This window comes from Rutilus rutilus (assembly GCF_951802725.1).
Source record: "Rutilus rutilus genome assembly, chromosome: 1".
NCBI classification, from domain to species: domain Eukaryota; kingdom Metazoa; phylum Chordata; class Actinopteri; order Cypriniformes; family Leuciscidae; genus Rutilus; species Rutilus rutilus.
This window is the reverse complement of record NC_140209.1, coordinates 71,591,290-71,617,260: the sequence shown is the minus strand read 5'-3', so window position 1 is coordinate 71,617,260 and position 25,971 is coordinate 71,591,290. Positions and strand designations below refer to the sequence as shown.

Below are 25,971 nucleotides of genomic sequence, written 5' to 3'. Positions count from 1 at the left end.
GGCACTGAACGCACCCTGGAGTTGGTGCGACAACGGTGCTACTGGCCAGGGATGTCAGCCAATGTAGCCCATTGGGTACAGCAATGTGAGCGGTGCCAGCAGGCTAAGGGGGCTGCACCAGTTGCTCGAAGTTATATGGCTCATCTACTGGCCTCTTGCCCGAATGAGATAGTGGCCATTGACTTTACAATCTTGGAGCCTTCTCATTCTGGGCAAGAAAATGTGCTGGTAATGACAGATGTCTTTAGTAAATTCACTGTGGCAATCCCTACTCGGGACCAACAGGCAGAAACGGTAGCCCGTGTCTTAGTAGAAGAGTGGTTTTTTTAAGTTTGGGGTCCCTGGACGGATTCATTCCGACCAGGGCCGTAACTTCGAATCTCGTCTCATTCAGCAGTTGTGTAGCCTTTACCAGGTGGGCAAATCCCGCACCACTCCGTACCATCCAGCCGGTAACGGCCGGTGCGAGCGATTTAACCGGACCTTGCACAATTTGCTGCGGACATTGCCCACTGGGAGGAAGAGGGACTGGGCCTCTTGTTTGTCTCAGGTGTTATTTTGCTATAACACTACCCCACATCAAGCCACCGGGGAAGCTCCTTATTACTTGATGTTTGGGCAAGAACCTAGGCTGCCAGTAGATTTCCTGCTTGGTCGGGTGCAGGAGCCAGTGGCTGGTAGAATCCATCACTGGGTGGAAGAGCATCAAGCTCGGCTCCAAGTGGCTTTTGAGGGTGCCCGGGAGCGGCTGCAGGCAGCAGCCCAATATCGAAAGGCCAAACATGATCAACAGGTAAGGGAGAAGCCCCTCACTGAGGGCCAATTGGTCTACTTGCGAGAACATGGGTTTGTGGGACGACATAAGATCCAGGACCTATGGAGCTCCACGGTATACCAGGTAGTTCGGGCTCCGCAAAATGGCGGGTCGGTGTACACTGTGGCACCAGGACATGACCTGGGGAAGGTCCGTCAAGTGCATCGGACATCCATAAAACCCCGTATTCAAGATAATACGGTACTAACGGAGTCTTCTGGGGGTCAGGCTGAGCGGCCACCCCCACTGATGATGGAGGATGAGATTGAGGAAGGGGACTTAGCCTATGTGGTGGTAGAGGGCCCCCAGGCCCAGCAAGGAGGTGTAGAGGGGAGTAGACCCCCTTCAGAGGCAAGGGCTAGTCCGGCTTCGGGATTTGTAGGGTCGGCCAGTAGGTTCTTAGCGAGAGGGAGTAGGGATGGTACAAGCTCACAGGCAGAGCCGGGATTAGTCAGTTTTGAATCACCCACTCGATCTGAAAGGGCCCCCAGGCGAACTGGATGGGTCGGGGCAGGTCAGCATTCCAACAGACATCACTTACCACGAACCATGGGTGGTGCGGCTAATCAAAATTCCGTGTCTATCGCAGGGCCCAACTTAGTGGTGCCCTGGTTTAGGCCTTGGGATCAGTAGAATGTCCATCGTCGGGACTACGATGATCAATGGGGGGGGTGTGTTGTGGTGATGCGCTCCATCATGATAATGATTAGGGGCGGATCGGGTATGCGCGGCGAATATAAAAGAGGGACGGAATGGCGCCTAAGCGAGCGCGTCATTCTCGTTCTGGAAGTGACGTCATCCTGGCACGCAGTGTTTACGTTCGGGAGGTAAGAAATGTTGGTAGCTGCTTAATTCTGAATGTGCGTTAGAAAAGATCATTTAAGACTCGTTCAATTCACAGTGCGACTGAGGAGGACTGTAAATTCATTGATAACGTATCCGTTACGGCAAGCCTGTAATTTGCACCCTATTGAGTGCACGGAGCGGTGTGATTCGCCATTTACTGGTGAGTCATACTCATTATCAGGTTCACAAGACCTTAAATGCGCAAATTATAAACGATGTGATATATTGTTTTTTTAGTGATTGATCCTATAATCCACACCCTATTGAGTGCACTGAGCGTTGTGATTCACTATTTACCGGTAAGTCATACTCAGGTCAACGTTAAGTTTATGAGATTATAAATGTGTAAATTACAATTATCGTGTGTTCTGTTTTTTTAGTAATACAGGGGTGGTGTTACAGCAGGCTTGGTGGGAGTAGCTGGGCTTAGTAACGACCGATTGGATTGTGTTTCCCCCTTGCCAGAAACTCCTCGACCATTTCTCAGTGACTAGTTCTGGAACAGCGTATTTGTTGTGATCATCTGACTAATACTTTCTCTTATCTTTCATCCGTCTTGAGACGGCCGGAACGATAGCGCATTGTCGGCCGTGGTGACGCTTCCAAACCTAGCAAATTCAGTGCTGATCTTTGGGCTGGAGTACAGCGGCGAATAACTGGGTTGTCATTTCTACTTGCTCTTTTAGCAGAAACATTGTCATTTAAAGTATTTACGTTTGTGAAATTGTTATTGTGTGTTTTTTTTTAATGTCTTACATGTATTTCTAAATCCGACCTGAGAAGGGTACACTTTTAAAATGTTGTAATCATCAGGCGACGCAGTGTTGGAAAGCTATTAATGAGCGTTGGCCAGTGAGTGGTTGCTTTTATTTTCTTTGTAAACAATTGATTCCATCTGTCCACATGTGACTCCGTCCAGGGTTTAACCAAAAGACTATTACGTGGAGCGTGCGTGTGTGTGTGTGTGTGTGTGTGTGTGTGGTTGCTTATGTCTCAATTTGCCCTCTTTTCCCTTTATCCAGAGTTGGGGTGTCAGCTCAACGCCCACGTCCTCCGGTGTGGTGGTGGTGTTTACCGCTTGCAGTGTTCACAGAGGGTGATTGGGTGCTGTGTGGTGAGAGTGCTAATAGTTGCAGTGTTCACTGGTCAGGCGAACTGAATCCCCAATTCTGAAATGGATAAGTGCTATGGTTGACATATCTACTCTAATGTGTGTTTGTATTATGTCTTTTGGTATCTTTCTTATGTGTATTTAATAAACGATTTGTAACGTTTCCTTGTCTGTTATCTGACCCAGTCACCACGTATCTGTGTGCTTTGCACTTGATGTACAACTGGGTCCCCGGCCCATTTCCCGGGGTGGCGTAGTCTATTTTGTGCCATAATTGGTATTGTATTGCGCTTAAAGGAGCAAACTGCCACATTAAATTAGGGGCCGCTAAGACGACACAATTCCCTCTACACAGACTTTAAACGCGAACCTGTGATAAACGATGATGGCGTTCACATGCACATTTAGAATGGGTTCTATAGTTATGTGCGTTTGAATATATGTACGCAGGTTTGTAATTCCCTACAAACCAAGCCTGAACAAAGTACTTGTCTTTCCTTGTAAATTTTGATACAGAATTTTATTTTATTTTGTCACTTCGGGGTAGGAACGCGAAACGAATTTTCCCGACGACGCTTTATCTGTAGAGTGGTAAAGGGATCCTCCATAGGGAGAGACTAGTTGGCACTTCAGCACTGCGTTGTCATCGGGTCCAGGCGAAGGTCCTTCATCAGATCTGGATACGGCCCGGATCCGGCAGGCTGCAGGAAAACCTTTGGATAAACACAGACACTAAACTTAGCATAGATGCCATTCTTCTCATGATGTAACGAGTACATCAGGATTTATGGGAAGTGTTCCTGGTTCCGGCTGACCTAATCTATGCAGCCTAACATTGAATTATAGAAGTCTATAATGTATTATGTGAATGCTAGGTCAAAGAGATGTGTCTTTAATCTGGCTTTGAACTGACAGAGTGTGTCTGCTTCCCGGTGCTAGAGTTTTGGTGCTAGAGAGGAAAAGGATCTACCGCCAGCAGTCGATTTTGATATTCTAGGTATTATTAACTGGCCGGAATTTTGAGATCGCAATAGACGTGAAGGACTATAATGCGTTAAGAGCTCGCTCAAGTACTGCGGAGCTAAACCATTTAGTGCTTTGTAAGTAATCAGCAATATTTTAAAATTGATGCGATGTTTAATAGGGAGCCAGTGCAGTGTTGACAGAACCGGGCTAATATGGTCATACTTCCTGGTTCTGGTAAGAACTTGAGCTGTTGCGTTTTGAACCTGCTGTAGTTTGTTTATTAAGCGTGCAGGGCAATCACCCAGTAGAGCATTACAATAATCTAGCCTTGAGGTCATGAACGCATGAACTAATTGTTCCGCATTTGTCAATAAGAGCATATGACGTAATTTAGATATATTTTTAAGATGGAAAAATGCAGTTTTACAGATACTGGACACGTGACTTTCAAATGAAAGACTTAACAGAGCAGCCATCAAGTAGTTATTACATGAGGACGTTTTTTGTCCAATAATTAGAATCTCTGTTTTTTCAGAATTTAGTAGTAGGAAATTACTAGTCATCCAATTTTTTATATCAGCTATGCATTCCGTTAATTTTGTGAATTGGTAAGTTTCGTTAGGTTTTGAAGAAATATACAGCTGAGTATCGTCAGCATAACAGTGAAAGCTAATTCCATGTTTCCTAATGATATCTCCTAATGGTAGCATGTACAGAGTGAACAGCAGCGGTCCTAGTACTGAGCCTTGAGGTACGCAGTACTGAACTTGTGATCGATGAGACAGCTCTTCATTTACTGCTGCAAACTGATAACGGTCAGATAAGTATGATTTAAACCATGCTAGTGCATTTCCCGTAATGCCAACATAATGTTCGAATCTATTTAAAAGAACGTTGTGGTCAATGGTGTCAAATGCAGCACTAAGATCGAGTAAAGGCCTCATTATACTTCTGCGTCGGACCTACGCCGGAGCCTATACGCCGTAGGCAACGTGTTGGTTTTAATTTATACTTCTGTGTCGTTGTCCGCGTTGACGCGCACCTAGGGAGCATGTGAAACCCCGAGGGAGGGGTTCTGGCAGACCAATCACCGCGCTTGTGTCCGCGTAGAATTGACGCGTTGTTACATTTTTGGAGAGGTGCACGTCAGGGTACGCCGTTGGGTACGCGCGCTACACACAGCCTACGGCGTAGCTACGGCGGCAGTTCGACGCAGAAGTATAAAACAGGCTTAACACTAATAGAGAGATACAACCACGATCGGATGATAAGAGCAAATCATTTGTGACTCTAATGAGAGCCGTCTCGGTACTATGGTACGGTCTAAATCCGGACTGGAAATCCTCACAGATATCATTTCTTTCAAGAAAGGAACACAGCTGTGAAGATACTGCCTTTTCTAGTATCTTTGACAGAAAAGGTAGATTCGAGATCGGCCTGTAATTGACTAATTCTGTAGGATCAAGTTGCGTTTTTTTAACAAGCGGTTTAATCATAGCCAGCTTAAAAGTTTTTGGTACGTATCCTAATGACAAATGAATTATTGATATTAAGAAGAGGATCTATGACCTCTGGAAACATCTCTTTAAGTAGCTTAGTCGGTATAGGGTCTAACATACATGTTGTTGATTTAGATGATTTAACGAGTTTGCAAAATTCTTCCTCTTCTATAGCAACGAATGAATAAAATTTTTCCTCAGGGAGACTACAATGCACTGCCTGATGCGATACTGTAGTAGACGGTTGCATAGTTATAATTTTGTCCCTGATATTATCAATCTTATAAGTGAAGAAGTTCATAAAGTCATTACTGCTGTGTTGCTTGGAAACTTCGGTGCTTGAAGCTTTATTTTTCGTTAGTTTAGCCACCGTTTCAAATAAATACCTAGGATTATGTTTATTTTCTTCTAATATGGTTGAAAAATAAGCAGATCTAGCAGCTTTTAAAGCCTCTCTGTATGCAATCGAGCTCTCCTTCCATGAAATGCGAAATACCTCTAGTTTTGTTTTCTTCCAGTTGCGCTCCATTTTTCTGGCTGCTCTCTTAAGGGCCCGAGTGTGCTCGTTGTACCACGGCATTGGACTATTTTCTTTAATCGTCTTTAAGCGCAACGGAGCAACTGTGTCTAAAGTGCTGGAAAAGAGAGAGTTAAACGTTTCTGTTGCAATATCTAGTTCTTCTAAGCTATCTGGGATGCTGAGATGATGAAACTGATCAGGAAGATTATTGATAAAGCAATCTTTAGTGGCAGAAGGGATAGGTCTAACATATTTGAAACACGGAGTCGGCTTTGCAGCCTTGGCTAAATGTAATTTACACGAGACTAGATAATGATCTGAGATGTTTCCCTTTGCGTTTCAGATGAGGCTCATGTTTATAACAGTAATCTTGCGGGGTGGACTCATTTAAAGTAATGTAATCGTTTGGTTTTAGCCAGGTTTCTGTCAAACACAGCACATCTAGGTTATTATCTGAAATCATATCATTAACAACGAGTGCTTTTGGAGTAAGGGATATTCAGCAACCCAAGCTTTAGCATTTGCTCATCTGTATTATATCTGTTTTTTATTTGTTGAACATCAATAAAAAATTTAACCTTAGATGGGTTTAAACGTTTTTTGGATTTCCAAGTTCGGGGAACAGACACAGTCTCTATATGATGATAGCTAGGTGAAAGAGGCTCTATGTGATGGGATTTATCTGACCTTGGTGACGCGAGGCCGCTAGCAGACGGTCGGTTTAGCCAGTCTGTCTGCCTCCTGACCTGAGCCCCAGATTGTCATGTTTGAGCTCTAGGACTATGAGCCATATTACTAGAGAGAAGAGCAGCACCATCCCAGGAGGGATGAATACCATCTCTTTTCAACAGGTCAGGTTTGCCCCAAAAACTTTTCCAATTGTCTATGAATTCTATATTATTAAGCAGACACCACTTAGACAGCCAACCGTTAAGCGAACACAATCTACTGACTATCTCATCACTCCTGCGAACAGGAAGGGGGCCAGAGCAAATTACAGTCCTTGACATCGTACTTGCAAGTTCACACACCTCTTTAATATTAATTTTGGTGATCTCTGACTGGCGGAGTCGAACATCATTAGTGCCGACATGAATAATGATCTTAGAGAATTTACGATTAGCATTAGCCAGCACTTTTTTAAATTTGCTTTGATGTCAGGCGCTCTGGCTCCCGGCAAACATGTGACTATGGTGGTTGGTGTCTCTATTTTCACGTTCCGTGTAATAGAATCGCCAATTACTAGGCCACAATCATTCTCAGTGGGTGTTTCATAGAGCGGGGCATATTGCTTTGTTATGGTAATCGAACGGAAGAGTGGTTTTTAGATCCGCGACTAGAGCGATCCCTCACTGTCACCCATTTGCCCGGCTGCGCAGGCTCTAGCCTACTTCAGCTGGAACCGACTCATGTAAAGAGTTCACTATGCTAGGCGCATCCAAGGCAATATTTAAATCTCTAGCACTCTCAATTAAGGTTTTGATGCGTGTTTCTAATTCTGAAATCTTCTCTGTCAACCTAACTGTCTCCTTACATTTATCACATATAAATCCTATATTGCCGACAGAGAAGGCTATGCTAAACATGTGACATGAAGTGCAGGTGACAATAACAGGACAAAACATTACAATGTGTGCCTCTACACATCCACTAATACATAAAGTGCATAAAGTGCCGTGCTTAGCAAAGAGTCTTTGAAGAATCTTTATTTATTAATTCTATGGCTGCAGGTACAAAAGTATTCCTATATCGTTTGGTTCTCCACCTAGGGGCCACAAACCGACATCCAGATAATATATATGTAAACGAGTTGAACGCACTTGAACGCCACCACAATGTCGTAAATACCAGTGGGGAGCTCGGGATTTTCTCTAAGCTCCGATCTTTACGAGTTAGGGGCGTGTCAGTGATTAACATGGCGGAATCAATACGTAGGCTAAAGGTATTTAGCTGTGATATTGTCAGGCTTTTCTATTTACAGCGCAGTTAGCTAATCGCCAACACAGAATATGATAGTATTATAATATAACTATGCAACATGTAACGATGAGTTGGCGGTGGCTTCATAAATTAATTAAAAACATAAAAATACAAAGTACACCTGATGCACATTTCTTTGTTCTTCATTTTCTAGAACAAGAGTTTAAGAACCTTACTGTATTTTTGTGTAATTAATTAAGAGAAAGTACTCCGCCATCTTGCTCCGACGAAAGTGACTTGAAAGCACATGCCGTTATAAGCACGACTTCCCGCCTCGTACGTATGAACTTCCCAGGAGGACTTGAACGCACCATTATGCGCATGCTCAGCCGCATCTAACTTCCACTGTAAACACATGTATGATGCGAAAACAAAACCATCGAGCGAAATACCGGAGTGAACATGGCTGTGAAAGACTTTTGCAGATTATGTGAAGTAAATCTACGCATCCACGGTACAATTAGCGTCTACGTCACGGCTCTCAGCCCGCCCTCTGTTCGTTGATTGGCCGGCTGTTTTAAGGCCGGAGGAAAACAGGGAAAACGGTCGCTATCTCAGACTGAGTACAGAAGCGAACTGAAATTGAGCGGAAGTACGAAGACTGACGTAGTCAGGCTATGTTCTTTGTCCTATTGATAATAGAAATTTTAAATGTCACATGATTGTCTTCAAGGTCAATGTGTCTTTATTAGTACCCAAGGGTAAATTTGTTTTGCAGACAGGAGATTCAGCAATCAATACATAAGACAATCCAAAAAAACATCAAAATAAACATAGAACATTAAAATATAACATTAAAAAACATTGCACAAAGCGTAAAAAACTTTTAAGAAAGATCAGAAAAAATGTGCCTCTACACATCCACTAATACATAAAGTGCATAAAGTGCCGTGCTTAGCAAAGAGTGTCATATTTATTAATTCTATGGCTGCAGGTACAAAAATATTCCTATATCGTTTAGTTCTCCACCTAGGGGCCACAAACCGACATCCAGATAATATATATGTAAACTGCAGGCTTTTTTTATTCTTTTTTGTTTTTTACTAAAAAAATATTAACACAAAGTAAGTTGCTTGTACTCATACTATCATAACTTTATATATATACAGTATATGTAACATCCACTAAGCCTCTTTAACCATTGTTACTGTAGACTCACAATGTCCCGATGGAGTACATTTGATAGGGCAGCTTTGTGATCCAAGTTTCATGATGTCATGAGTGTTCAAAGAAATGATCCACCCCTTCTTTGCAAACCATTATAAATTTTAAGACAGTGTCATAATCTGGCAAATGGACCGAAACCAAGAAAATCAAAAGGTAAGCTTGGCAAAATATACAAAATAACATTAAAGATTATAATTATTGTACTTTTAAATGTATCCATCTACTAGATGCTTTATACAAACCTACATACACATGAGGAATGCTATAAAAAAAGTTGTTTGTACTATAATATTGTATAATACGTATATAAATCTTACTTCACAGCTATGTTTCCACTGATTATATTATCTGGTAAGCCAAACATTTTCATAAAGTGTTTCATCATCACAGCTTGCTACTCTAAAATCATGATATGGCTTTTGTTGGGCTTCTTCTGGTAAAATAGTTTATTTCCATAGTCTAAAAAATACAGTCTAACACATTCATTATGTTAAATAACATGTTAAATGTGCCGGCAGATTTTATCACCTTCACCTTGAGTGTCCCTCAGTATGTCTTTGTTAATGAATCCAAGACTTGGGCAGAAGCTCAGAGGTACTGTAGAGACAAATACACTGATCTGGCCTCCATTGAGAATGAACAACAGACACTCCAGTTATTGAACACAGTAAATGACAATTCCATTGATTTGGCCTGGATTGGACTCTATGATGATCTGAACAGTTGGAACTGGACTCTAGAGGACAGTGATTTCTTCAAGGAAGGACGGAAAGACTTCAGGAACTGGTATAACCTAGAACCAAGTAATTATGGAGAACAAAGTATGTGTGTGCTTATGTTCGTGGGAATATGGTATACAGCAAGCTGCTCCAATGCATTTTATCCTGCTGTCTGCTATGATGGTAAGCTGTTCTAATAGAATGTCTAAGACAGTAAACAAAAATACCCAATCAACCTCTGTCTAAACTTAATATGATATTAATATCTTTCAGGAAGAGAAAACGCCAGTGATGCTTATGTTTACATTTACCACTCCTTGACCTGGACTGACGCTCAGAGATACTGCAGAGAACATCACACAGACCTCGTCAGTATCAGGAATGAGACTGAAAACCAGAAGATTCAGTATTTATTAGGGGATTATTATTATTATTATTTTGCTTGGATTGGACTGTATAGAACCAGATCTTGGTCAGATCAGAGCAACTCTTCATTCAGTAACTGGAGGACAGGGCAGCCAGAAACTGCAGGATCCTGCACTGCAGTGTCATTTAATGACTCTGGGAAATGGACAGACGCAAACTGCAATACTGCATTACCTTTCATTTGCTACAGTGGTGAGTAGATCTTAAAGGGATAGTTCTCCTAAAAAAGAGTAATCTGGCATCATTTACTCACCCTCGTATCATTCCAGAGCTGTATACATTTCTTTATACTGCTAAAGACAAAAGAAGATATTTGAAGAATATTGGTAACTAAAAGTTTGAGCGCCCAATAACTTAAGTTGTGTGAAAAAAAAGATAGCACTTAATTTTACAGTCCTTTTCCCCATGTACGTACTATGTACTTATAACTGCTATAAATATAACTGGGTAATAACTAGGTACTAACCCTAAACCTAATCTTAACCCATGTAGTTACTACCCAGTACTTTCTTATGTAAGTTCACGTAAGAGCGCCATCTTCTTTTGTCTTCCACAGGAGAATAAATGTGATGGAATGACATGAGGGTCAGTAAATCATGACATAATTATTCTTTATCCCTTTATTATCTTTTCTATCAATAATCCATTAAATCTATCACACACTGCCTCAGTGTGTTCACGTCGATTGCAAGAAAGAGTAGATATGTTTAGTTGGGTTCCAAAGTCTGATCAAATAAGCAAATTTGTGACACAAGAAAAAGAAAGACAAACCAAATACTAGATATTCTAAAATTCATGTTAATTTTTCAATTCATTTTTCACTTCATTTTTAAGGCTGATCATATAATTTATAATAAGAAAGGGGGAAAAAAAGCTAAATCTTTTCCAGCTTTCTCAGATTTTGAACCATATTGAATTTATCACAAATATTTAGGATACATAAAAAAACTGAAAAAACTTTATATTAGAAACATTTGTTTACTGTATTTACAGCATTAGCATCATCCCGGGAGTTTCACTTTGTTAATGCGACTAAGACCTGGACTGAAGCTCAGAGACACTGCAGACAGAATTACACTGATCTGGCCACCATTGATAACATGGAGGAAATGAACAGTCTGATTAACACAGTTAATGGGAGTTACACTGGTTCAGCCTGGATTGGACTGTATGATGATGTGAACAGCTGGAGATGGTCATTGGAAAACAATGATTTCTATCAGGAAGGAGAGAGAGATTTCAGGAACTGGTATCATGAACCGGACAACTATGGTGGGAAAGAACTGTGTGTTTACATGGATTATAATGGCATATGGCATGATATATCATGTGACAACACAGTGCAATTCGTTTGCTATGATGGTAAGGTTCATTTAGTTTGATTTAAATTAGATTTTTTTTCCAATGAGAGCTAATTTGTTTTTATTTAATATTTAATATCTTAGGTAGAGGGAATGCCACACAGAGTTACATAAGAATCACTGACGGGAAAACCTGGTCAGAGGCTCGTAGATACTGCAGAGATCATTACACAGATCTCGCCAATGTGAGAAATCAGACTGAGAACCAGAGGATCCTTGAGACAGCAGGTGGATATGGAGTCTGGATCGGCCTGTACAGAAACAGGGTTTGGTCAAACGGTCAGATTACCAGTTATCAAAACTGGAGACCAAAAATTCCTGGGTTACAGGAACAACCAGATAATGGAAATAATCAGGCTAACGGATATGGATATCAGCACTGCACTGCAGTATCATTCCAGTATTCAGGCCGATGGACAGATGAGATCTGTGTATCCAACATGCCTTTCTTCTGCTACAGCAGTAAGTTCACTCACTTTGATGGATGCCTTTATTTGGTAGGAATGTGAAAGACTTTTAGCACCAGTGTCTCCAACATGAAAGATCAACATGTTTAAATTAGGCTAAAGGCACCAGGCCTATAAATATGTGGATTCAAATTATATTGTGAAACTAAGCTCTGAAAACCCTTAACATTTAAAATTTTAAATAAAAAATAGATAAAGGAAACCACCTCAATGGTGACCTAAAACAGAACTTTTACAACAAAACATCACCAAATACAATAAATAGAGATAAAGCATCTGTTGGGGGTTAAAGCAGAGGTTTTATTCTTCTTCTTCTAACTCCAAACAGAATCCTGCCAGTTACCAACAAACTTTTTTTTTAAGTTGCTCATACAAAATTACCTTGAGTTTAATTTAGTTTTTTTAAATAATCTATTTTGAAATCTATTCTATTTGGTATGCATCTCGGCAGGAAAATAATTAGTTTAGCTGTAATATTTAATTCAGCACTGTAAAAAAAAAAGAATACACCATATCTACTCAATAAAATTGTGGCAACAAGAAATATTATTAATTAAATAAATAAAAAATAAGAATTGAGTTAGAATTAATCAAATTAATTCCTTAAAACCATTTAAAACAAGTAAATGCAAATAGCACACAAAAAAATCTGTAAAATTTAAACAAAAATATCTTAACAGACAGACGTCAAAGATGAATTGAGAACTCTTTATTTTTTATTGCCAACATTGAAGACACCTGATGATAACAAGCAGATTCACTGAAGGAAACAGAAACACCAGAACCACAACTGACTTCCAGCCACCGCCTTTGATGAAATCAACTGAAAAGACATTAAATATTATAAACCAGACGACTTTATTTCTGTAATTCATCAACAGTTCCCTTTTTTTGAATTGGCTTTATTTCTGTCAGATGTCTACACAAACTATTATTGAGAATTCACAGAGGTTTAGATGTTAATGTTTTAGAGAAAATGTTGGTCACCATTATGGTGATCAGTGTTTGCTTTAGTTGTACAGTTTGACCCTTGGCTTTTTAAGTCAGTGTATGGCTTTTCACTGAACATATATTGTTTGCAAAGATCAGACATTCTGAATTAAACGAATTAAATATAATGTAGGATTTTTATTTTATTTTAAATACACAGACATACAATGGTGACATACGTCTTGCCACAATGCGTACTGGGAGTCATGATTTGTATACTATGGTGGCTCCCAGGATGCATTGGGGCATGAAGCATGTCACCATTGTTGAGATTAATATGCCGATTCTGTACACATCTAAAAATCAACCAACAAAATATTGTCAGTGAAAATCATCTAATAACTAATTTTGATCAGTTATGAACTTAGACAATATTTTTTCTTTACAATGATTTCATTTTATCACCTGATTGTCTATGTTTCTGTCTTCCTTTGCAACAAATTATATGCTTTAGCAAACACTGTTACAAAAACCACAAACTGACTTAAAACTCCTCAAACTGCCCAACTAAAACAAAACACTGATCACCATAATAGTGACCACACATTTTCAATAAGACATCAACATCTGAATCAACATCTCTTAATTCTCAATAAGAATTTTTGTAGATGTCTGGTAGAAATAAAGTCAATTCGATGAGTAATAATTGAAGCTGGTAATGCTGTTTGTGGACTTGTTTAATCCTCTGCTGAGATCTTGAGAGATTTAATGTCTTCTTTTATCTTCAATTGATTTCATCTAAGGCTGTGGTTGGAAGTCAGTTGTAGTTCTTGTGTTTCTCTTTCATTCAGTGTGCTAGTTTATTAAAGCGGTTTACCACGCTAATTTGTGTGAAATGTAAAAAAAATAATCAAGTGTGAAGTGTGACTTACATGTATGACAGTAGTTAACAACTATTAGTACAATGAAAGTTTGTACAGTATGGCTTGTTGGTACATCACTGACCAGGTGATTGCAATTTCTTTTTTCTGTGCTGTAAAATAATTCACAGAGACCTGCACACAATCTTCATGCACCCACCAGTATCACTTTGTGAATGAGTCTAAAACCTGGACTGAAGCTCAGAGACACTGCAGGCAGAATTACACTGATCTGGCCACCATTGATAACATGGAGGAAATGAACAGGCTCTTTAAAACAGTACGTAGGACTTACTATGGCTCAGCTTGGATTGGACTCTATGATGATCTGAACAGCTGGAAATGGTCTCTGGATAATGCAACTTTAGTGGGAGGATTTAATAGCTGGTATGTCCAGCAACCAGTGAACTCAGGTGGACAGAGTCTCTGTGTGTACATGTCAAATTGGGGAATATGGAGTGAAATCTCTTGTTACTATACACTTCCATTTGTTTGCCATGATGGTGAGAACTGCCGATGGACTTTCTAACAAGTAATTAGAACAAAATTTGTATGATTCCTTGATCACATCACATATTTAAAATGTTTCCCCACAGGAAGAGTGAATGCTAGTGCAAGTTATGTGTTGGTTTCCCAGTCTAAAACCTGGACTGAAGCTCAGAGATACTGCAGAGAACATCACACAGACCTTGTCAGTATCAGGAATGAGACTGAAAACTACAGGGTTCGGTCTTTATTTCAGAATTATTCCTCTATTTGGATTGGACTGTACAGAACCAGATCTTGGTCAGATCAGAGCAACTCTTCATTCAGTAACTGGAGGACAGGACAGCCAGATAATGCTGGAAACAGTGAACACTGCACTGCAGTCTCATTTAGTGACTCTGGGAAATGGACAGACGCAAACTGCAATACTGCATTACCTTTCATTTGCTACAGTGGTGAGGAGATCTCTAATAATAATGACAAACTTTATTTATTTTTTAAACAAGGTAACAAATGAGAATAAGATACAGTATATTAGAAAATCAAAGAATAAAGGGACACATAATTTCTAAATGTGTGACTAATTTTTTGGTTTTGTATTTTTTTTTATTTTCCTACCTTGACAGGATTAGCATCATCCCGGGAGTTTCACTTTGTGAATGAGTCTAAAACCTGGACTGAAGCTCAGAGACACTGCAGACAGAATTACACTGATCTGGCCACCATTGATAACATGGAGGAAATGAACAGTCTGATTAACACAGTTAATGGGAGTTACACTGGTTCAGCCTGGATTGGACAGTATGATGATGTGAACAGCTGGAGATGGTCATTGGCAAACAGGGATTTCTATCAGGAAGGAGAGAGAGATTTCAGGAACTGGTATCATGAACCGGACAACTATGGTGGGAAAGAACTGTGTGTTTCCATGGGTCTAAATGGAAACTGGTTTGATTCATCATGTGAAAATAATTACACATTTGTCTGCTATGATGGTAAGGCATTCCAATTGAACTTTTTATATAAATACATTTAGTTTCCTTTCAAAAGACTTTCAAAAGTCAAAGTCTCAACAAATGCTACTGTCAGTATTGTGGTAAGATCTCTAGAACTCTTAGCTTAGTTGGCTTGGATCAAACCCCAAGTATACTGTATGCTAATATTAAAATTCTTACTGTAAACTATGGATTTATAATATGGTTGACTAATTAACAAATTACCTGACTTGATATTAAATGTATATGTGTATCTTAGGTAGAGAAAACACCTCTCAGAATTATGTTTTGGTATATGACGGAAAGACCTGGGCTGGAGCTCAGAGTTACTGCAGAGAGAAATACACTGACCTGACCAGTGTGAGAGATGAGACAGAGCGTCAACAGATACTGAATGTTACACGTTATTATTCTGGTTATGTATGGATTGGTCTGCACAGAAACAGACTGTGGTCAGATCAGAGCAGCTCTTCCTTCACATATTGGCTGCCACATACTCCAGCTGCTGTTGATGCACAACCAGATAATGGTTTGTATATCCGAGGACATGACGGAGCTCAACACTGCACCGCTGTGTCTTTAAAATACTTTGGTCAGTGGACGGATGAGAGCTGCTTTGCCAGTTTGCCTTTCTTCTGTTACAGTGGTGAGTAAATATAACTTCTGTAAAGAAATGAAAGAATCAGGCTATAACACCCAAAAACAAGAAAATGTGGATTTAAATGTGGATTCTGTCAAATAAAAACAATAGAAAGATTGTATCAAAAGTGTAACATGCTAAAGTTTTGCTAATGAAAGCTTTCTGTTTGCTTTTCGGTGACCGCGATGACCATCATATCAACACCCCATTTCAGATAAGTATGGTATGTTTGTGTAAAAATGTGATCCATTTGTTTCTTTAATTTTCAATAATGTTAAAACATAATGTAAATTGTTACCGTTTTTGGTTACACTTTATTTCGATGGTCCACTTTAGACATTCTACTAAACTGTAAGTAACTTTTCAACTACATGTCAACTAACTCTCATTAGAGTAGCAGACTGTCAGACTGTTAGATTAGGGTTAGGGTTCGGGTTAAGAGAATAAGTTGACTTGTAGTTGCAAAGTTACTTATAGTCAGTAGAATGTCTGTTGGGGGACCAACAAAATAAAGTGTTAGCAGATATTAAGCAGACAGTCTACTAATACTCTAACGAGAGTTAGTTGACATGTATAACTGCAAAGTTACTTATAGTTAGTAAAATGTCTAAAGTGGACTATCGAAATAAAGTGTTTTTACCCAGTTTTTTTTATTCACTTTGGTTATATTTTTTCACAAGTACATGTACAAAACCTGATCTCATGCTTTCATTACAGTTATACACATTTCAGTCAAACATTGTTTCAAACACAAGATGTAATATGTAATGAGAACATTTGGTTTAATCACAGAAACACAACAGTATGATCTTCTTTCAGTTTAGGACTTTTAAAAATCAATTAATTCAACAGCAAACAATGCAAGATACACGTTTCAATTCACCCTTGTTGCTGAAATAATTATATTAATACAGGCTGCAGTTGCCACATTAGAAAATACACTTATATTGCATAACTTATGTAATTGAATCCATAATGTTTGTAATATTATCTATATGTGTTATCAAAAGCTGTGATGAAGTGCCATGAGGTTTGAACAGTTTGCTGGCAATACAGTAAATGTTTTCACTGTGCCATATGACCGTATACATGGTTGAACTTACGGATGAAGGGTGAGTTACAGTAATGTGGCAGTCACCATGGTAATCTGTTTACAGTATCACATGGCATACATACTGTAATGTACTATATTTTATTCCATCTGTCTCCCTCCTTCTAATGCATCTCTGATCAATCTGATGTTATACAGTCATTGCCTGTTTCCTCTACTTTCTACTCTATCCTGCTTTATGTTCACAAATTGCAAATCTCTCTATAGTTATAGCCTCTGTCAAAATACTTTCTGTATTTTGACATTTTCAACAAACATCACTTAGTATGATTTATAAGCTGTTTTTCTCATGGGGGCCTACATTATATGTCCCTACAAGAACAAAGATTTCGGATGTTGCCATCTTTGTAGAGACATTTTGTCCCCATAATGTAGAGTTTGCCAAGACACACAGACCACACACACACACACACACACACACTTTAAACATAGTGGATATAATCTAATTAAAATCACTTATAATGTAAAAAATAATTAATTACATTTGGTTATCTGTATCAGAAATTGCAAACAAATTAGAAACTATATCTATAGAATCTGTTTCTATAGGTGTGCCAAATGATTCACTGATTAACCATTAAGATCAGTTTGATTAAATAATAGACAAATTTGTATTAAACTGAACAAGAAGAGATGCAAATCAAAAGTTTGATAGTAATGACATTATGAAAGGCAGCTACTGTGAATGAAACATTTATTTTGTGTTGTGAAAATGATACTTAGTGATTTCGAGTATTGTACAACACAATTGAAAACATGAAATTTTTTAATAATAATGCACTTTTGATGATCTGTTGTGATATTAACACTAAGAGTTTTGAAAATGTATTCCTTACTTGTGAAAATGGCACCAAAGCGAATAAAATAAAATAAAAAAAAACACTGTAAACTGTAGTACATAAATGTATGAAATATGACACCTGACTTGTTTTTTATTATTGATCAGTGATGGGAATGCGAGTAGAAGTTACAAGTCTAGAAAATTTGTCAGAATCTCAGATTGAAGAGCTGGTGATTATGCAGGTAAGTAACTAAACAGTCAAACCATTCATTTACCTACATAAATGAAAATGTATTTTTACATAAGCATTGTATAACATATATATTGTTAATTGACCACATCAATAACAAGAATAAAATAATCTTCCAACAATGCAATATATTCTTTACAAATTGAATAATTTAATGATAATACGACTGAATAACATATCACATGGTAGGTTTGTCATAAAGCTCATATATTTTCAGTTACAAGAGGAGCTGATCAGACTTGGACTTCCCAACAACGTGACCATGCATTTGAGAGACTATCGTAAGATCAATCCCTGACGTATGGGGACATTGCTTTTTATTTTCCAATAAATACAGTTGTGTGCTCAATACTTAATCAATCATGAAATTATACTATAGTCTATAAATACTTTTACAAATTAATGATCCAAATTTTGTTTTTCCAAAATGTTATGTCATTGGCATGTGTTGTTTAATGGACCTATTAAATCAGTGAAGGGAGGTACAGTATATAAGCATACTAACAATGTACTATGTAGCTTGATTTTCAGTCAGATATGGAAAATTATAACACAGTACAGTACAATGTACTCATTATACTATTGTTGACACAAATGTGATATTTTGATCTGAATATGATTTATGGAAATTATGATTTTGAAAACATGATTAATTGAAAACATGATTAAAATAGTGATCCTGGCAACTTCTTTTCCTCTTTGTTACACAAGGTTAATAGTTTGATCTAATTCTTCTGCTTTTCACATATATCTATTTTCTAACTAAGAATTCAGATTCAGAATTAAATACACTTTTCATAACGGGATACACTTCTCATCAAGACGGAAAACTTTCTAATTTACAGTCATTAGCTCCGACCAACAGGAGGGTTACTGAGATGATGAAACTGATCAGGAAGATTATTAATAAAGCAATCTTTAGTGGCAGAAGTGATAGGTCTAACATATTTGTAACACGGAGTCGGCTTTGCAGCCTTGGCTAAATGAAGTTTACACGAGACTAGGTAATGATCTGAGATGTCATCGCTCTGCTGCAGAATTTCTACGGCATCAACATTTATTCCATGTGATAATATTAGATCTAGAGTATGATTACGACAATGAGTAGGTCCTGACACGTGTTGTCTAACTCCAATAGAGTTTACAATGTCTTTAAAGGGGGGGTGAAATGCTATTTCATGCATACTGAGTTTTTTACACTGTTAAAGAGTTGGATTCCCATGCTAAACATGGACAAAGTTTCAAAAATTAAGTTGTACGTTTGATGGAGTATTTCTGTACCAAAAATACTCCTTCCGGTTTGTCACAAGTTTCGGAAAGTTTTTTTCGAGTATGGGCATGTGTGACGTCAGATGGGGCGGAATTTCCTTATACGGTCCTAAGGGCTCTTCTGCCGGAAAGGCGCGCGCGCACCCGTAGACCAGAACGAGAGAGCGAAAGCAGTACGCCTATCAAATCAATGTGCTCGCTGCAGTTACAGGACTTTGTTTGTTCCCTGCATTTCGACGATTGTTTTATAAACAAGGCCCAGTTCGACGCCGGATTTAGCAGTCCCAACGATAAAGGTTCACGGTCGTGCGTTGGAACCGCAGGCGGTGAGTAAAACTCATAGACAAACTGCTTCAAATGTCTGTGTGTTGTTAGCTATCGGCGCGTAAGCACAGCTTTAGCTCCGCCCACACGGCACGACTCCAGCCGCTCGTTTTTTTCCGGAAAGACTCGGTACAGCCTATCTTTCTTTTATAAATATAATAAAACTAAAGACTTTTTGGAGATATGAAGGATGCAATACTACTCTATAGGTACTCAGGATTAACATGAGATTGACTGAAACTGAGTGTTTCACCCCCCCTTTAAATGCCAATCCCAATGCATCTTTTTCATTATCTACATGTATATTAAAATCACCAACAATTAGTACTTTATCTGCAGCCAAAGATAGATTACTCTGATAAAATCAGCAAATTCTTTGATAAAGTCTGTATGGTGCCCTGGTGGCCTGTATACAGTAGCCAGCACAACTCTGAAATGTGATTCATCCTTTACTCTATATATTTTTACATTAAGCACCAACACTTCAAAAGAAGTATATTTAAAACTAGATTTCTTAGTGATTTTGAAAATATTACTATAAACAGTAATATTTATATATAATATAATAACAGTATACAACAACACCTACCCCTTTGCGTTTCAGACGAGGCTCATGTTTATAACAGTAATCTTGCGGGGTGGACTAAAGTAATGTAATCGTTTGGTTTCAGCCAGGTTTTTGTCAAACACAGCACATCTAGATTATAGTCAGTAATCATATCATTAACAACGAGTGCTTTTGGAGTAAGCAATCGAATATTCAGCAACCCAAGATTTATCATTTGCTCATCTGTATTATATCTGTTTTTTATTTGTTGAACATCAATTAAATTTTTAACCTTGGATGGGTTTAAACGTTTTTTGGATTTCCAACTTCGGGGAACAGACACAGTCTCTATATGATGATAGCTAGGTGAAAGAGGCTCTATGTGATGGGATTTATCTGACCTTGGTGACGCGAGGCCGCTAGCAGACGGTCGGTTTAGCCAGCCTGTCTGCTTCCTGACCTGAGCCCCAGATTGTCATGTTTGAGCTCTATATGAGCCAAAGTGAGATGTATGTATTGTGATCGGCAGCAAGCCTACTGCAACAACACATCCATGATGCGCCATTTGAGGAGCGCAATTTTGCAGGGTGCAGAGGATGGCATTCCCCCTGTACCTAGGCCTGCTACTGCTGGGCCATCTTAGCAAGGTATGTTTGAACTATTATTTGCATGTCCTTGCTAAAAAATATCTTTGCATGCCAACAAGTGCCACTTGCGAGAGGATTTTATCAAAGGCTGGAGAAAATATCTGTAAAAAAATTAATAAATAAATAAATAAATAATAGGCCAAGTCCTTCCACATCAGAGAAATTAATATTTTTTTAATAAGAATCTATATAAAAAAAAAAAGACATTGTGGCTTGATTTCTTCTATTAATATTCATTTTTCATGACCAAAATAACATTATGCACAGTGAGGAGCCTACAGGTTACAAGCTTCACATATTAGAAAAAAAAAAAAAAAAAAAAAAAAAAAGTAATTGCTTGTCAAGGTTGTTTCAGAACACCTGCAAGTGACCACTAGGTGTCACCATTGAGATGGGTGTCGGATTGTTTCAAGCCTCGACACAATATGGCACATTTGCTTCAACTGTTTCATGAAGCCTCGATCTGCCCACCACTATGGACAATTACACTTAGTGTAGTGTTCCTGTAGATTACGCTGATCATTCTCAGGGAATGCATGAACGGATAAGACAATTTAGTGCAGATGGTCTAAAGTGACTTATTTAGCATTCAATGTAATGAATGATCTGATGTAAAGTGTTGTGCAAAACAATGTGAGACTCCAATGTTCTGTTTATGAAGTCTTTATTGCTTATATTTGGCAACCGTTTGACTGACAGCAGAAGTTCAGGAGTCTTCAGAAGAATCACTAACCTACAAGAATGAATAACAGTTCAACTTCAATAATAGGCGGGATGTAAATGTTCTGATCATCTGGTTAGACTTTAATTTGTGATAATGACCAGCTGACTTTACATTATCCCTTTAAAATTGTATGACATGGTTCATGTTAGTTTATCATAGTATGATGATCAATAATTACAATCCATTTGGTCTTCTTGCCGTCATCCTCCCACACCTGAAAGAATAACAGATTTAGTTGATCTGCAGTGTGTCAGTCTGAGTTTTTGATTGCGATCACGTCACCTTAATCACACCGGCGGACAGCAGAACATGCGCGCGTCATTGAGAGCGGTGTCGTCTCCACTTCCCTGTGGCTCTTCTACCAGTGTCTGGATGCCGCAGATTCCTTTTCCAAGACACTTTGGACTCCAGAAGCCCCATTTGCCCCAGTCTGTGCCGGCACCCTCCAGCACAGCAGTGCTGAAAAACCGTCCTCCAGTGCAGAGAAACCTGGAAAAAATTCAGATGGGACAATATTATGATAAAATATGTAATTGTGCTGTTGGATTATTGAATGTCAGTCACATGATCACCTGCAGCCGACGGCCTAATCACTGCAATCTTGAACAGCAGCACGACTGCGAGTGTGATATTACAGTTTTTCTCGATTGGTTTGGCTCATTTCTTGAAACCGAGATGACATTCTCAAAATAACATGGACAAATCTCCAAACCACCTTGCAATTGTTCACAACAGAATGTCGTTTTTCATTGGTTTTATCAAATTGCAAATGCTTTAGTACATGTCTCAAGTGACTCTGTGCTTTTTTTCAAATGATTATGTACAAGTAGCTACAGTTAGCACAATGAGCCCACATTTAGCACATTTTCCAAATAAATAGATCTTGCTGATCTAAACTGATTAGTTGATTTTTCAGTGAAATGGTTACTCTCTCCAAAACATATCAGCATGGTTTCATTGTGTAAGTCATCATATGCACAATTGTCTGTTCAACTGTCAAAATTAGTCAAAGATATAATACCATGAAAGAATTTCTTGGAACATTTGATAAATTTATGACAGTACTTGACAATCAATCAGGTGAAATTAGAACTAACGAAGGAGCAGTTTCCCACATCTCAGATGACCAATCAAACAGTTTGTTTAGTTACCTGACAGGTGTTGTCTATGATTATGACTGCTGCCAAAAGTATATAGACAGAGCTTGGCCCGGGGCCAGTTTCATTTGCAGTGTGAACATGGAAGCACCTCGCCAAGTACAACAGCAACTTCCTGCTCGAGGAAGAGGAGGAAGAAGAGGAAGAGGAGGAGTGAGAATGCGTGGAGGAATAGGGGGAAGAGGCCGAGGAGCACGGAGGCACCATGATGTCCCAGATTAAATCCGGGCCACCCTTATTGACCACGTTATAAACCATCGCCTCACAATGGCAGAGGCAGGTCGCCGAGTGCAGCCTAATGTGCCTCGGTCTACAGTCTCCTCCATCATCCAAACCTTTCGCAGGGAAAACAGGTACAGAACTATTCTATTGAACTATTCAGTGTTGGTGTGTGTGTAGGCCTAGAGTACTGTAATATCTTCATGTGATGTTATATGATACTATAAAAATGACAACAACAAAAAAAAAAAAAAAAAATGGAGAAAATACTGTGAATAGTATTCCAGTCACTGTGCAGTGCATCACACTTTTAGTACCATAAAACAGCAGTACAATTACATTGGTAACTCATTTTGTAACAAATTTACAGTGTTGACCTTTGACTTGTATGTCTAGGATTGGACGACAGCCTCAAGTGGGTGGCAGAAGAAAACTTCTAAATGAACAACAAGAACGAGAAATATGCAACATGGTCATTGCAAATAATGCCATCACACTGAGACAGATTCGTAATGCAATCCTTCTAGACAATGTAATGTTCCAAAATATAAACTCTATCAGCATCTCCACAATAGACCGGGTATTGAAGAAACATCAGATGACCATGAAACAGATTTACAGGGTACCATTTGAGAGAAACTCTGACAGAGTGAAAGAGCTGCGGTACCAGTATGTGCATGTAAGTCAACTACTGGTTGTCTATCATTGTAACACTATTACAGTAAGACATGGTTACCACTTTTTTTTGTTTTGCTTTATCCTTTTTACCTTCAGAATCCAGCTTTGTGTGACTAGAGCATTTTGCCTAGAAATTGTCTTCAGTTTTTCACTCCCTCTTTTTACAGTACTTTAGATCCTCCCTGCAGTATCTGTCTCTACTTGACTGATTAGATTTATTTTTATTCTATTGTAGAGAATAATGGCATTAGAAGGCAACGAAACCTCTCACATCCTAGTGTTCGTTGATGAAGCTGGCTTCAACCTGGCCAAAGGTCGAAGGCGTGGCCGTAACATCATTGGCCACCGAGCCACTGTGGATGTCCCAGGCCAGCGAGGAGCAAATATAACAATGTGTGCCGCTATATCAGAAAGAGGTGTGGCCACACACACATTCCCAGTTTAGGGCCCTACAATACACAAAAGCTCCTCAATTTTTTGGACCACCTTTATACTGATCTGATCCCGGAAAATGAGAGAGGTGAAGAAGGACCTCAGCTACCACATTATGTGATTGTGTGGGATAATGTGAACTTCCACCGTGGTCCACGCATCAGAACCTGGTTCACCACCCATCCCCGGATGCTAATGGAGTTTCTTCCACCTTACTCTCCTTTCCTAAATCCAACTGAGGAGTTTTTTTCAGCTTGGAGGTGGAGGGTGTATGAGCATCAGGCTCAAGACCAGAGGGCCCTGCTGCATGCAATGGATGCTGCATGTGAGGACATCACAGGGGATCAATGTAGGGGATGGTTGAGACATTCACGCCGTTTCTTCCCTCGCTGCATCGCAAGAGAAAATATCCGTTGCGATGTGGATGAGAATTTATGGCCTAACAGAGAGCAGCGCATCGATGGCCAGGAGGATGAGGATGGTGGCCAGGAAAGAGAGGGTGACAATGGCGACCACTGAAAATATTACTGTACTATAGTTCTGAAACTTTATTTACAGTATGGTAGGCTAGAGTTTTTTAAAAAAAAAACTAACTAAACTGAGTTAGTTTATGGGGGAAAACTGAGTCCTTAAAATAGTAAAATAAAACCAGGATGGGTAAGAGATGGTGCTATAAGTTATAACATCCCTTTCCCACACACTCACCTGATGTTGTTTGCGGCCGTATCATCTCCGTCTCCTTGGGAAGATTCAACTTTCAGCTGGAAAGATTTCAAGACTCCAGAAGGACACCATTTGATATCCGTCCACTCACCCCAGCTGAAGAAAACACACAAAGAGGTTGCCTGATCAAATCAATTGTTATTGTCAAAAACAAGATCCTCAATTTATTTATCTAGCTTAAAAACTTAATGCAAGAGTTGTTAATAATTTGAGTCCATTACCCTCCTACTTTGGACTCAATGGTGGTGTATTCCTGTGAGTCTGATGGTTCTTTGGACGGATCGATACAGTGAAGACGAATCCCATTGAGCGCTGTATCATCACCATCAATTGGTCTTTCCACCTTAAAACATTATGCATTTGGCAGATGCTTTTTAACTTACATTGCATTTCAAGGTACACATTTACATTCTTATCGGTTCTTGTTTTCCCTGGGAACTGAACCCATGACATTGGTGTTGCAAGCGCCAACACTCTACTGTGTGAGCTACAGGAAAGCAATGACACATCACAAAACAACAAGACAATCTTCCATTTGAAATAGTAAATAACCCAACACTTAGTAACAGTTATCTTCATGCTCTTTAGTATTACACAGACACTTAAATCTTAAGCAGGTGCAGTTCCCTGGAGTAACCTAGAATTAAGTGACAAACAGCAACTCCACATTTTGAACCTTTGAAGCACTCTTCCACCCTCATATTAGCACAATAAAGTCAATGCCCAACTTACCCTCAGACTAAACCCTGCGGCGAACGTTCCACTTGGACACATGTCCTTAGACCCCCACGATCCCCAACTCATTCCATTCGACACCGTCAACTCAAGTGAATAAGCTGCAGATGTAACACTCACATGCCCAATAAAGGCTAACAGTGAAAACACCATGGAAAAGAAGTGATGCATTGCTACAGCACTGGCCTGAATACTGATAGTTAAGATTCATTTTTTTTTAGCAGACTATCTGCAGAGAATGATAGAGCAGAGACAATATAGTACCATCACATTCTCAAGTTTATTAAGGACGGAGCCTCATATTTATACACAAGATTAAGCAGAATCATCCACTATGTACATTCCATCCAATCATAATACTCAAAGATCAATCCCTACCATATGTGGCATATTAAGAAATTATGTTTTATTAACAAAGTTCCGGAGGAGCACATTCAGATAATTAAACCTAATTAAACACCTGTGGAGCACATTCAGATAATCAAACCAATCAACGAGTTAAGAGGTGTAGCCTATATATATATACA

General features: G+C 39.1%; 2 protein-coding genes across 3 annotated transcripts; one reads left to right on the top strand and one right to left on the bottom strand.

The window, feature by feature from the left end:
• Nucleotides 1-610: 610 nt before the first annotated feature.
• On the top strand, nucleotides 611-18,287 carry LOC311305140 (C-type mannose receptor 2-like; the record flags this gene model as incomplete). The annotated part of the gene is made up of 12 exons (XM_084432678.1): nucleotides 611-1,205; nucleotides 2,683-2,805; nucleotides 9,422-9,706; nucleotides 9,896-10,240; nucleotides 11,042-11,320; nucleotides 11,494-11,871; nucleotides 13,858-14,139; nucleotides 14,323-14,667; nucleotides 14,839-15,207; nucleotides 15,467-15,853; nucleotides 17,905-17,981; nucleotides 18,207-18,287. The coding sequence occupies 12 exons, from the start codon at nucleotides 611-613 to the stop codon at nucleotides 18,285-18,287; spliced, it is 3,546 nt and encodes a 1,181-aa protein (XP_084288804.1).
• Nucleotides 18,288-21,424: 3,137 nt separating this feature from the next.
• LOC311295425 (vitelline membrane outer layer protein 1-like) lies at nucleotides 21,425-25,753 on the bottom strand. 2 transcript variants are annotated; one of them, XM_084416798.1, is made up of 6 exons: nucleotides 25,442-25,753; nucleotides 24,931-25,052; nucleotides 24,692-24,805; nucleotides 21,783-21,989; nucleotides 21,679-21,714; nucleotides 21,425-21,509 (listed from the first exon to the last, which is right to left on the bottom strand). In XM_084416798.1, exons 1-4 carry the CDS (start codon nucleotides 25,613-25,615, stop codon nucleotides 21,788-21,790), a joined length of 612 nt encoding a protein of 203 aa, XP_084272924.1. In that variant the 5' UTR covers nucleotides 25,616-25,753; the 3' UTR covers nucleotides 21,425-21,509; nucleotides 21,679-21,714; nucleotides 21,783-21,787. The 2 variants fall into 2 exon arrangements, with proteins under 2 accessions (XP_084272924.1, XP_084272923.1); XM_084416797.1 differs by having other exon boundaries at nucleotides 25,565-25,686.
• Between the last annotated feature and the right edge of the window lie 218 nt (nucleotides 25,754-25,971).